The sequence below is a fragment of the Pteropus alecto genome, unplaced genomic scaffold (assembly GCF_000325575.1).
Source record: "Pteropus alecto unplaced genomic scaffold, ASM32557v1 scaffold61, whole genome shotgun sequence".
NCBI lineage: Eukaryota > Metazoa > Chordata > Mammalia > Chiroptera > Pteropodidae > Pteropus > Pteropus alecto.
In genome coordinates this window covers 19751099-19763537 of record NW_006434835.1, presented here as the reverse complement: position 1 = coordinate 19763537, position 12439 = coordinate 19751099, and the positions used below count along the sequence as shown (strand labels likewise).

The 12439-nt window shown below is 30.4% G+C and overlaps 1 protein-coding gene across 2 annotated transcripts in view; it reads left to right on the top strand.

The window, feature by feature from the left end:
* Nucleotides 1-12439, top strand: part of MEMO1 (mediator of cell motility 1) — an 86323-nt gene extending 73884 nt beyond the window's left edge. For both annotated transcript variants that reach the window (XM_025045679.1, XM_025045680.1), the window contains exons 7-8: nt 8564-8668; nt 10015-12439. In XM_025045679.1, the coding sequence (XP_024901447.1) occupies nt 8564-8668; nt 10015-10146 (237 nt within the window). In that variant the 3' untranslated portion in view covers nt 10147-12439. The remainder of the gene's footprint in view (nt 1-8563; nt 8669-10014) is intronic.

Below are 12439 nucleotides of genomic sequence, written 5' to 3'. Positions count from 1 at the left end.
ATATAGTTTGTAATCATATGAATATTGATTATAAAAATAATCCCTGTTCTGTTAGTACAAATTTCCTTCATCCTAATTTTATTTGATTAATGAGAGTACTTAAGAATAATTAGATACAGCTTTTAGATACTCTTTGGGAGTGTGTGTTAGTTTTAGAGACAACAGGAAACTGATGCCATTATTTAGTGTTAAGTAGAGACAACCAGAGCAGTTTTTTAATTTATTACTTTGTTTTATTTTTTGGCCATTTTGATTTTTCTTAAATGGAATTCAATTTGTTATTTTAAATATAGAATTTTAAAATGTGATTTTATTCTTATCTAGCCCAGGAATACAGTAGACATTGATCCTGTTATTTTTTCCTTGATGTAGTATAGTAGTACTTCTTTTAATTAAAAAGTCATATAAATCATTTTGGTGTTTACTCATAAATAGAATATTAAACTTGGCAGATATATCACTAACTTACTCTGACCTTGGACAGATCATTCAATTCTCTAGTCCTCAATTTGTCATCTATAAGGCGAGAGACTTGGAGTAATTGGTCTCTAAATTATCTTTAAATTCTACATCTTTAATTCTTACATCTGTGATCTGTTAAAATCAGCTTTACTGCCTGTGAGAAAAGCTTTATGTGTATATTTTAGTACAGGAACATATAATTTATAGTAGATAAAATATTTTAGTACATAAAATCTTTTAGTAAGAAATCTGGATCTGAAACTATAGATAGATTATATCATGTAGCATATTTTATTAAAAGCCAAATAGAATGAATGCAAATTTAGTTACTTAGGAGATTTTATTTTTTTAATTTATTTAAATTTATTACTTTAAATCCAATTATGGCTTATACTTTTACCTTTGGAATTTTGTCTGGATTTTAATTTACTGACTTTTCTTTTGGCTTTATTATGTCATTGTTTCAGTCATTTGAGTCTTTTCTGGCTTCTCTTATTTTTCTGAGGTTTCATTATTAGTTCCCTCAGCAAACTTTGCTGGTTCTTTCATCACCTATTTTCTTCATATAGCAAATGGTTAATGGGTGTCTATAATGCATCTGGTACTGTGAAGTATTGACAGTATTAAGAGCAGAAAACATGGTCTCTGACTTAATGGAACATACCGTCTAATCTTCAAACAATCTTAGAATGAAGTTATTACAATATAGAAATGTAAAAAATATTTAGGCAGCGTGGACACACTGGTTTCCTTATTATTCTTCAATGATGCCATATATGTGCCTAGCCTAGGGCTTTTGCCCGTTTTGCACTTGACTGTCACACTTAACTTATGGCTTTGCTCAGCTTTCACCTTCGCAAGGAGGCCTACTGACCACTCTGTTTAATTTTGCATCCTATATACTCTACCTTTTCAGGATTCCCAGTACACTTTACCTTGCTCTACTTTTTCTTGTAACAAACTAAATATTTTACTTATTTATTGCAATTTTGTTCGTTTAGTTTTTTGTTCACTGATGTATCCAAAGTGCTTAGAATAGTGATTAGAACATAAGTAGGTGCTTAATAAATACTTCTCAAATGAACAATTTAGTGAACATAATGTTCGTATATACATAATTAAGTTAAATAAATACCAATAAATATATATTTAATAATGTAAATGCCCAGGCACAACTCTATTAGAAGACACAATGAAATAGTTAAATGCTTGTACACATAGTATTATTAATGTAGCAGCTACAAATGCAAACTTAATGTAGTTATTTTGTATTTGTGACTCACATTACTAAGTTGCGTGACTGGGTGACTTGATTTTCTAAAATGTTGATCAATTCTTAGTAAACTTGTAAACCAAACAAAGTGTTTAGTCTTCTTTTACTTTATAAGATAGATTCCTGGGAAATCTGTGTATTAAAGTCATGCAAAGCTTCTTTGTATTTGTATGTAAAATGGTGTTAGGATGTATATAATTATAAGCAGTTTTTTTACCTACATGAACATGTAAAAGTGTCATGGGATAAGAACAGTTCTTTGTGTGTGGGACTGTCCTGTATTGCAGTCAGCATCAGTGGACTCCACCCATTAAATCCACCAATAGCATCTTTAATTTTAAAAATTGCCCACAATTTTTCATTATGTCCCTATGGCGAGTAGTTGTTCTATGACTTTACTGTATTTTTCTTCTTAGTACTTTGTTCAATGATTTGATGGATGAATGGATGAGAGAGTGGCGAGAAATGAAGCCAGAGAATCTAAAACAGGCTGTTTAAAGGATATTAAATAGGAAGGCGATAAAATCAGATTGTATTTGAATAGATCATATAGCTGCAGTGTAGCAAGTGGGTTGAAAGGAGGCCAAGGGGGTACGTGGGTAGACTTGTTGGGTAATTGAGGTGAAAAGTGGTAATTTGGACAGTGGATGGTGATGGTGGAGGAAGGGACAGAGTGGATTTATTCAGTATATTTGAAAGACACGTTTACGATAGGACTTGGAGATCAAGTATACTTGCGGGGGTGGGGGCGGTCAAGGATGGCTCCTAAATATCTGGGTTATGCTGCTTGTGGGGTGTTATTCTCTTAAATTGAAGCAGAAGAAGATAGGAGGTAGGAAGGCCATAAATCTTATTAGGGATATGACATCCAAGTGGAGATGTCAATAAAGTAGGCATTTGGATTTTCATTTTGCCAATTATTTTTGAGTACATTTACAGCTGTAGGCACTGGTGGAGATACGGCAGTAAACAAGCAGACTTGATCTCACAGGAATTTTATTCTTACAGGAGGGAGGTACAGATTGTTTTAAAAAAGTAAGGATGTAGGTAAGTTAGTTTCTAATAGTGATGTGTGCTATACAGAAAAGATAAAAAGGGGTTTGAGATAGTAAGTAATTCGAGGCTAATTGGAGAAAGACTTCCTGGAGGAGGAACATTAAACTGAGATGTAAATGATGAAGAGCAAACCAAGTAAAGATCAGAAGGAAGAGCATTCTACACTGAAGGAACGGCCTGTGTAAGTGTGTTAGAAGGAAAGAAAAAAGGCTAGGATCACAGGAGTATTGTAGATAAGGGTAAAAATGGTATAATCTGTGATAAAAGAGGTAGGCTGGGATCAGATAATGGAGGGCTTTATATTTCTAGGGCAAGACATTTACATAAGTGCAATGGGAAGAGAGATGACGTAGTTTGCAGTATTTTAAAGGTTACTCTGGTTGTTGTAGAGAGTGGGTCCTACAGCAGAGTCAAGAGTAGTAACAATGGGCCTTGGCAGTAGTTTAGGGAGAGAAGATTGATGGTAATTAAAGCCAGGGCAGAGATGAGGTTGTCTGCTGTAGTAATCATCAACCCTGTTTTTACAACTGAAATAATTCATGGAACTTTTTCAAAATAGACTTGCCCATACTCTCCCCCTGGAGATCCCTTTTCATTTGTGAACTTGAATCAGGCAACATTTAATTTGGCAAATGTAAGAATCCATAAATCAGTGATTGATGCTTTTAGCACAGAGAAGACATTTTCCCCAAAACATTGGCTTACCTGGTACTCTGAAGTGAGTGAATATAATAGCATCCTTTGACTCTAGAATTGTGGTCACATTTAAATACTTTAATATTCTTTGTTATTCTGTATATGCGTTATATATAAACATTCATTCTTTTAGCCTTTCTCCTAACTCTCTGCTGATTGTTAATATTAAGAGTACTAGCTTTATTTGTCTCTTGATGTATCTGATCAGTTAGATTGATAGACTTTGGTTTCTTAATTTGAGGCAGAGCAAAAACAGTAACATTTACCCATTGGCATAGATCTCATAACTTCTGAAAGTGTTGCTTTTTCTGCTAGCTGCTAAGACTTTGAAACTAGAGATTTTTGTTCAAAATGTTTAAGTAGAACCAATGAGCTTTAGGCTGACTTCTGAATCTGCATCTGAATTACCTTACTGTAGATATCTAAAGTTACTAGAGCATAACTTTAAAAATTTTATTTAAATAGTCTGAAATACAATTTCTGAATAAATATCAAGTATTCGATTTTAATATTTGATATAATATTCAGAGTTGATTGTTGTTCATTTATTGAAACATTTTTCTTTGTATAAAAAATTTTTAAATGGCTCATAAGTGTTCTGTTCTTTTATTAGCATGCTGTTAATTCAAGTTATAAGTCAATTCTAGGAGTTAGAATAAATGGATTAAAATAAGAATGGTTGGCTCTGTTTTATATTCATGTATGTATGTTTTTATACATATATGTATATATGTACACTCACTGTTAGCATATTCATTTCATATAATGTGTTTTCTTAATTGATTTATATAACCAAATGGTGAATATCCATCTGTATATTCCTTTCCTTTCCTAAAGTGCACTTTATGTTATAAATAATTTCATTTATTCGAGAACCAGTATCTTAGTTCCTACATGCAATCTTTCTTGAGCAAATACAGTGCAGTGGTTCTCTGTGTATTATAAAAATGTTAGCAATTCTGAATTATAATAATGATAAATTTTGAAAATAAATTATTTTTAAGTAGAAAACTTTAGGTTTAACTTGTTCATAATTAGTGTATTAATTAAGTTTGGTTCTTCTTTGTTATTAGAAAAGTCTTATTAAATGTAGTTAGTAAAAAGCTAGAAAAGAAATGAAAGTATTTCTAGGTTGTAGAACCAAATAAAAATAGCTATTCTTATTCCAAAATGTTTATATCTTTAGCATTTGAATATCTTGGAAATTAATTATGTGAAATAAACATATAATGAAAGAAAAAAAAAAAAAAAGGAAATCCTGATCTTCCAGATGTTGAAGTTGTGGGGATGGGGAAGGTAAACTACCTATAGGAGATGCAGAGTCTGAAAGTCATAATGTTATCAGCTACTGACCATGGCTTTTGGTAATTAGTACTTTGTAATTTCAGTAATTACAGTGACAAAAGCAGAATGTATTTGAAGACATTGATTTTTAACTTTTTAGATCACATACTTGAAACATTAACCATTCTTATACATATTTTATATATGTTACATGATCAAATATTCTTTTTTCTGTACCACTTTTGATGTAGACCAATGTTTCAGTGTGGACATTGGCAAATTATTTATGATTTGGCAGAGAGAATCTGAAAATGTCATTGTAGTCATCCTTATAACTTCTTTTCCTTCCACATTTATTAGTAGTTACTTCATTTACTTTGAACTTCATCCACTTCCTTTCTTCCTACTCTTTTGATAATTAAATTATTTCTATTTATCTATTCATTCTTCTTTCTCTTGAACTTAGTTTTATAACATCATCTTTAAGATATCTATTTAAGATAGCTACATATTATCTTTAGGATAGTACATTGCTTCTTAGCACTGCTATCTTTTGGGTGTTTTTTTTCCTCGTAAAATTTCTTTTACTGTTAGGTTTTATCTTGATACCTTTTACAGAAACCAGAATATTTCTTTTTCTCATCTTACTTCTCTAAATATGTACCCATATCTCTAACATAAAAGTATATCCTTACTTAAAAAAAGGAATCCTAATGATTTCATAATATGGTGGTTAATTATGTGCTCATAATTAAAAGACACCATTCTAGTTCTTATTTCTTAAAGACCTCTAAAAAAGTTTTGCTACTCTTTTGTGTTTGTTACTTTAGAAGGAGATTACTTGTGGGTGATAGTATTTAAAATTAAATAAAATTTAAATTAAATATTACATATAGATAAACTTTTTAAAAAGGGAAGATCTTTTTTTATTATTATTATATTAGAGTGTTGAATTTACAGTTCTGTCAGCTAAAAGTTTAGGATTGCCACTTGGGATTTGACATTACAAGCTTTCATTCATTACTTGGAGAGTCAGCACAATGATATATTCCCTCTGCTCTTGTTCCCCTCAAGGTAGAGAGTTAGCTTTCAAACTGAGGCTTTCTTGCTGATGCTGCTAAATTGCTCAGAAATCCAGATCATGATGCATAGACTTTTGGTGTTTATAAATGCTAATTTGAATCTTAGAGCTGAATGGGTTATGACCTACTTCACTGCTTCATATTAGATTAAATTCATGTGAATAAATATTCAATATACTAGGCTGTAGGCAAACTTCCCATTACCTGGACTTTATATTCACTAATCATATCTTCCAGTATTTTAAGGAATAGAAAAGTTAATTAGGCATATTTGAGAAGCATTTTATTTTCATCATCTTGAAATTTTGGCAACAGTATTAAGCTGGTGTTTTCATCTTCTTGGAATTTTGGTAATAGTAATTTCAAAATTGTTAGCATCAAAACTTAAAATATATACAAAGTGTATTTGCCAGTGTTCTGTATTAGTTAATGGATGTCTTGTTTTATTATCATTATTGCTATTGTTTGTGTACTTCATGAATTTTCTGATTCTAGAAGTTTACTCATGAGAAAAGCCTTTTTTTCTCTCTGTCTCTCTTCTATGAAAAGGCATACTTCTTGACTATCATATTTGTCAAAGAATTGAGTGTAATGAAATTAATTCTTGCCCTAGTAGGTACAAAACACAGTTAAGAGAAGTAAAATTTTAAATTTAATCCTTTAGCTTCCATCATCTCAATTTAAAAATTTCCCTGTTGTAATTTAACCATTAAATCTTAATTTTGAACATTTTATTTAGTAGCGTTTTTTCTACACTTAAAATTTTATGTCTTTCTATATGAAATTTCTTGGCCAGTTACTTTGAATTCTTAGTCTTCTGAAGTGTGATGATTAGCTTCGTTCTCTTTGAATTCAATATATAAATATGATACGTTTGTGAAAAAATGTGCTTTGAGATTTAAACATTAGGACATATATTGGAACCTCAGTGTTAACGTAACTTATTAATGAGTAGAATTCTATTTAAGGTAAGCTGTTTTAGACTTCATCCAGGAGCATTCAAAGTTCTTTTACAATATGTATACCTATGATAGCCATGTGAGATTATTCTAAGAATTGTTAGTATGTCTTTTGTTATGCTATATGAAGCAGTGTAGGCAATGAGAACGATCCTAGGATTAGAAATTTAGAGGCAAGCTTTAAATCCTTTTTATGCCTCAGTTTTTTCATCTTCAGGTAATTATATCTTGATTATCTGTATTTATGGAAGAGATTTGTTACTTCATCTCTAAATTACTACTTAGTATAGAAATATATTGTGTGATTTTCTTTGTACCAGAATTGTGATACAGATTTATCTTAGGTTTAACTTTTAAGTTAGTTCTCATTTCTCTGAGCTTGCACCAAATGTCAGTGGAGACTGCTGACCTGGAAGCCTCCTAGTTGGCAGGGGAAAACCAACTTAGCATTAAATACTGGTTGTGGATAAGTCTGAAGAGTGGCTGATTGATGTGCAAGTAATTGAAACTTGATTATACATGCATACGCCTGTCTTTCAGATATATTTGTAGAAAAATGTGGTCATGTTTATGAAGGACCTGAATTTTTTGAAAAACTTTCTTTATTAATTAAATTTTGATGTTGCCACTGTAGTATTTGTATGTCACCCACTGATTACTATCATTTTTCAAATGAATTTATCTGATTAGGTGCTTTTAAGCTATGCTTGTTTTATTAAAACATGTTGAAATATAATTTTAAAAAACCACACAAAATATATCAGTTAACTTCCTAGTTAAACTACCATTTACATTTCTCCCAGAGGATATTAATCCAGTTTATTGAATACAAATGTAAAGTATTTTACCAGAATAAGAAAACAAGGTAAGGTAATTGCTGAATGAATTGAGTTAGAATCATTCATTTATTTGCCTGATTCAGATGAGTTAAAGTTGCTCTATAGTAATGTGTTATCAACACATTATTTGAATGCATTTGCAGAATATGAACTTAGTGTGAACAAGTGTCCAAGTCATAGTGGTGGTTTTAATTGTAGCCTAAAAACTTTGATTCTGAACTTAAGTCTTGAAAATAAAGCATTCTCGTTTAAAGTTTTAAAAAGATAAAAAGATTTTCTTTTTTTTTTTTAACTTGTTCATAAAAGACCTATTTTGCTTAAGCTTTATTAATCTTTTGTGGGTTTTAAATTAATTAAAAATATGTAAATTATATTCTTAGTTTGTAGTATCTTTTAAATCAGCTACCTAGATAATTCCTGATAATTTGAAATGCCTTGTATACTCTTGATATTTAAGTATTGTTATGGAAATAGGTAAATTACAATCAACTTTTGATTATTTATGCCAGTGGTAGGAGAAATAATGGATATGGGGAAAAACAGACTATATCAAATTTAATTTTGGATTTTATATGAAAAATTTCACAACAGATTTACTTTTGTAAATATTTTATATAAGAAAAATATACAATTGTGAAATGTTGGAGGATTGTGAAAATGGTGTAGAAACACCAGAAGGTCAGAGAAAACTAAACTGAGGATTAAAAGTTTTCTGTTAATAAGTGTTATGTATTAGTGTTGACTAATCGATGAATGAGTTTGGTATTTCACAAGTTTTATTAAATGTATTTACTTTTCTTTAATTGAAAAATTAATAATAAGCTCTGAGTAATAGTTTTGAAATGAAACTAGTAAATAATAGTGTTCTTTTTTTCTTTTTCATTTTCTTTCTCTCTCTCTCTCTTTTTTTAGGGTATGAGTATTATAGAACAATTAGACCCTGTATCTTTTAGCAATTACTTGAAGAAATACCATAATACTATATGTGGAAGACATCCCATTGGGGTGTTATTAAATGTGAGTATCACTAAGAAGCCTTGATTTTTTAACATTTGATCCTATGATGTTTCAAAATATTTTAATTGTTATCATCTATGATACCTTATTAGCTTTGGTTTTAAGTACATATAATCAGTTTTCTTTCTAGTACCTTTAAGAAAATTTCTATTTCCATTGTTTTGGTTGTTTGAATAAAGTTATTTATCACTGGAAGATAGGCCAATACATTCTTTTAAATACAGAAAGTTATTTAGAATAGAAACCCCTTTTTCTCTAGATTCTCAGCCAATTCCAATATGTTCTTTATAAATATAAACCAAAGGAGTCTTTCAGGAGATATGTTCTCATTAGTTTCTTGGTTTTATTTAGTGTCTAGTCTATATGAAAAACAAATTGAAGATATTGCTCTTGAACTTTAGATATTTATAAGTTACTAAAGCAAGACGGATGATACTTATATGTTTTTCTCTTTACAAGAAAAACAGTATTTCATTTAAAGAATGGTAAGAGACAGAAATTTTGGTTAGCTATATTTTCAAAAGAGAACATTTTTTTTCTCCAATAAATAAAAAAGTATGGATTTTCTGAAAGATAATGTAAGACTCTTTTAAGGAAGAAAAAAGTGTATGCTCAGGAATAGGAGGAGGAAGTAATTATGGGGTCATTGTTAGGAAAGGCAGAGAAATAATGGAGAAGGTAATATAGTCTAGAATAGTTCTAGGGTAGGTACTTGAAGACCAGTGTTAATTTAATGTGACTTGAAAGACAATACATTGTGGATATTTTGGAAGGGTTTTCTTTTCAGCAGTATTGATTATCTGGAAGAAAAGCCTGTAAAGGGCTTAAGCTATACTTATTTCCTAACATCTGAATTGGATCAAATAAAATTTTAATAAAATAAATGATGAACCAATACACAAAGTAAAAATCCTGATATACCTCTTAGATCTGGAACCTAATTTATGTCATTTCAGATTTAGTAAAAGTCAGACAAAGACTCCAGCATTTCAAGATAGTATAAGTAGCTAAGATTTAGTTTACAGAATAGAGAGAAAGATACTGTGGGTTTTTGTTTGTTTTTTAAAGTGGCCATATTAAAATATAGAGAGAAGTTGCGGTGGAAGATGACTGATATTTATTCAGAAGCTATATTAGGAGAAGTTCTTTGAGAGAATGAAATAAGACATTCTCTCTTATTCCTGTTTAGCATGAGGTGACGAGAAAGTCAAGAAACAAGTGATGAGAAGAGAGAAAGAGAGATCTAGGCTTCAGCTATAAAGTAGACAAAGTTAAGCCACCAACACATTCAAAGAGTGCTCATTTTTTTTTACATGTCTGTCATAACCAACTTTTTCTTTTTCTAGGCTATCACAGAGCTCCAGAAGAATGGAATGAATATGAGCTTTTCCTTTTTGAATTATGCCCAGTCAAGCCAGTGTAGAAACTGGCAAGACAGTTCAGTGAGTTATGCAGCTGGAGCACTCACGGTCCACTGAAGCTCTGACTCCTCAGGGATGCCACCTGCACATACTCATACTCTGTTCGGGGTCCCAGCCTAGCCCTTACCAAGATACTGGTCCTGGTTTGGGGGGATTCTGAAACCTCAAACTAATAGAACTTTCTTCTCTTCTTTTCTAGTAGGTGTAGTCCTTCCTTAATTTCAACTCGTTAAAAAATGCTTTATAGTTTAGGGCAGTGGAAGGAAGGCTGGCATCAAATATTTTGATCAAAAAAGATGGCAATGTAAAGGCTCAGTTATGGCAGACAGTTTTTGAAAGTAACTTGTAAAGCATTTACCATATCCTAAATTTGCACTCTTTGCAGACTTGTGCACATATATTCCGCTTTCAGAATAGTTTTGCAAATTGTACACAAACAAAACAAAAAAGGTGGAAGCTTTTTAATAAAGAAATTGCATTTATAAATGATCTGTATTAGAATATAATAAATCTCCAGTTATAGTCAATTACTACCCATGTTGTACAACAGATACCTTCTATTTTAGTTGCTAATAAAGGGCTACACAACTCAAAAATAGTCTGATTTAAACTTATTGCTCTGTGGTATATATGAAAATTGTTTTTTATTAATTCCATCTCAGAATTTTTATGTTAAAAGTGGTAAACTTCAGCTCTTATATAAAAACATGTTAGGATGTATTTTATAATTTGCATATTTATGTGATTTTTTTATCACAGACATTAGAATCATATTTAAAAGTTAGCTTTTAAAATTACATACAGTTTGCCTTTTTGTTTGTGACATCACTTTGTGTCATTATTATATTGTATATTCAAGATCGGTAAAAGAACATAGTTGTAGTTCTTTACTTCAAAGATAGTGTTTGATAGGCAGTAGTCTGCAAATGAGGAAACACTGAATATTGTTCTTAGAGATTTTCAAATCATTGCAGACCATACACTGCTGCTATGCTTTTTTCAGTGCTTTAAGCAATTTGACTCTCTTACTTGAATTTTTAGCAAGAAATCATTAATAATAACAACAAAAAGCCACTGGATTTTCTTATAGTTCTACAATTTTTTTTTGTCATGATTTTTGGTGCGGCTCTTCCAACTAAAATAATGGTATGGTGTTGTATTTCTTTCTTTAGCGTAGACCAATTCTAGTCACTTTGGGAAAATATGTAATTTAATTAGTTAATTATTGGCCACCACGCATGTACTAGATAATATTCATTTTAATCTAACACTGGGTATCTACATTACATTGGAGAGTGTTTATATCTTCAGTGTTATGCCAGAATAGCACAATTTTTAGATGCCTTGCACCAATTTTATTTAAAGATTTACATTATTATTTAATACCAACTTTTTATACTCAAGGATTGAGATAAAATGCTATCTTTTGGATTCAAAATTACCTACCTATACATGTGTGGAAATTATACTCTTATGTATTACTAATTTATTTCCCATCAGTTAGATATACTTTTGAGTGCTATAAATATTTATTCCTTATTTATTATAGAGACTATAAAAATTTTAAAATTGACTATGGAGTGAATTTTTAATGTTTTATGAGTATAAAACTAATACATGATTGTTATGGAAAATTTAGAAAATACTGAAAAGTATAAAGAAGAGAAAAATTATCTGCAATCTCACTATCCAGAGATAACACTGTTAATACTTTTTGTATTTCCTTTCAGTCTTTGTCTATGCTATTTATATGTATGAGTGTGTATATGTGTTTGTGTGTATGCATAATCACAGTATTGAGATTATACTGGCCATATAGTTGTATATTCTACTTTTTGTAACTTAACATCACAACTTCCCTATGTCTTTGAAAATGTGATTTTTAAAAATGGCTGCCTAATATTCTGTTGTATGAATATACCATAATTGAACCCGTTCTTTCTTTGGATATTAGATTGATTCTGATATTTCACAATTATAAATAATTAGTGGGATGGACATCTTTGTATGTGAAATTTGAACTCTATGTTAAACTAGGTTTTTAGGATATATTCATGGGAATGGAATAATTGGTATAGATGCTGAGAACTTTTTAGGCTCTTTAAAATATGGCCAAATTACCCTTCAGAAACTTTGTGCCAAATTAGCAATATATGAATATTCATCCTACTGCTCCTTCTCCACTATTGATTATTATTTTTTCTAATCTTTTGACAGTTTGTTAAGCAAATATTTGTTTTTTCTTTTGATCATTCTAATTAATGAGTGGTTTTACAATGAATTCTTTTTTTGCCTTCTGTTATTTTATAGTTGGTTGATTAATAAAACACAAGCGGGTTGCTTAGGTTGA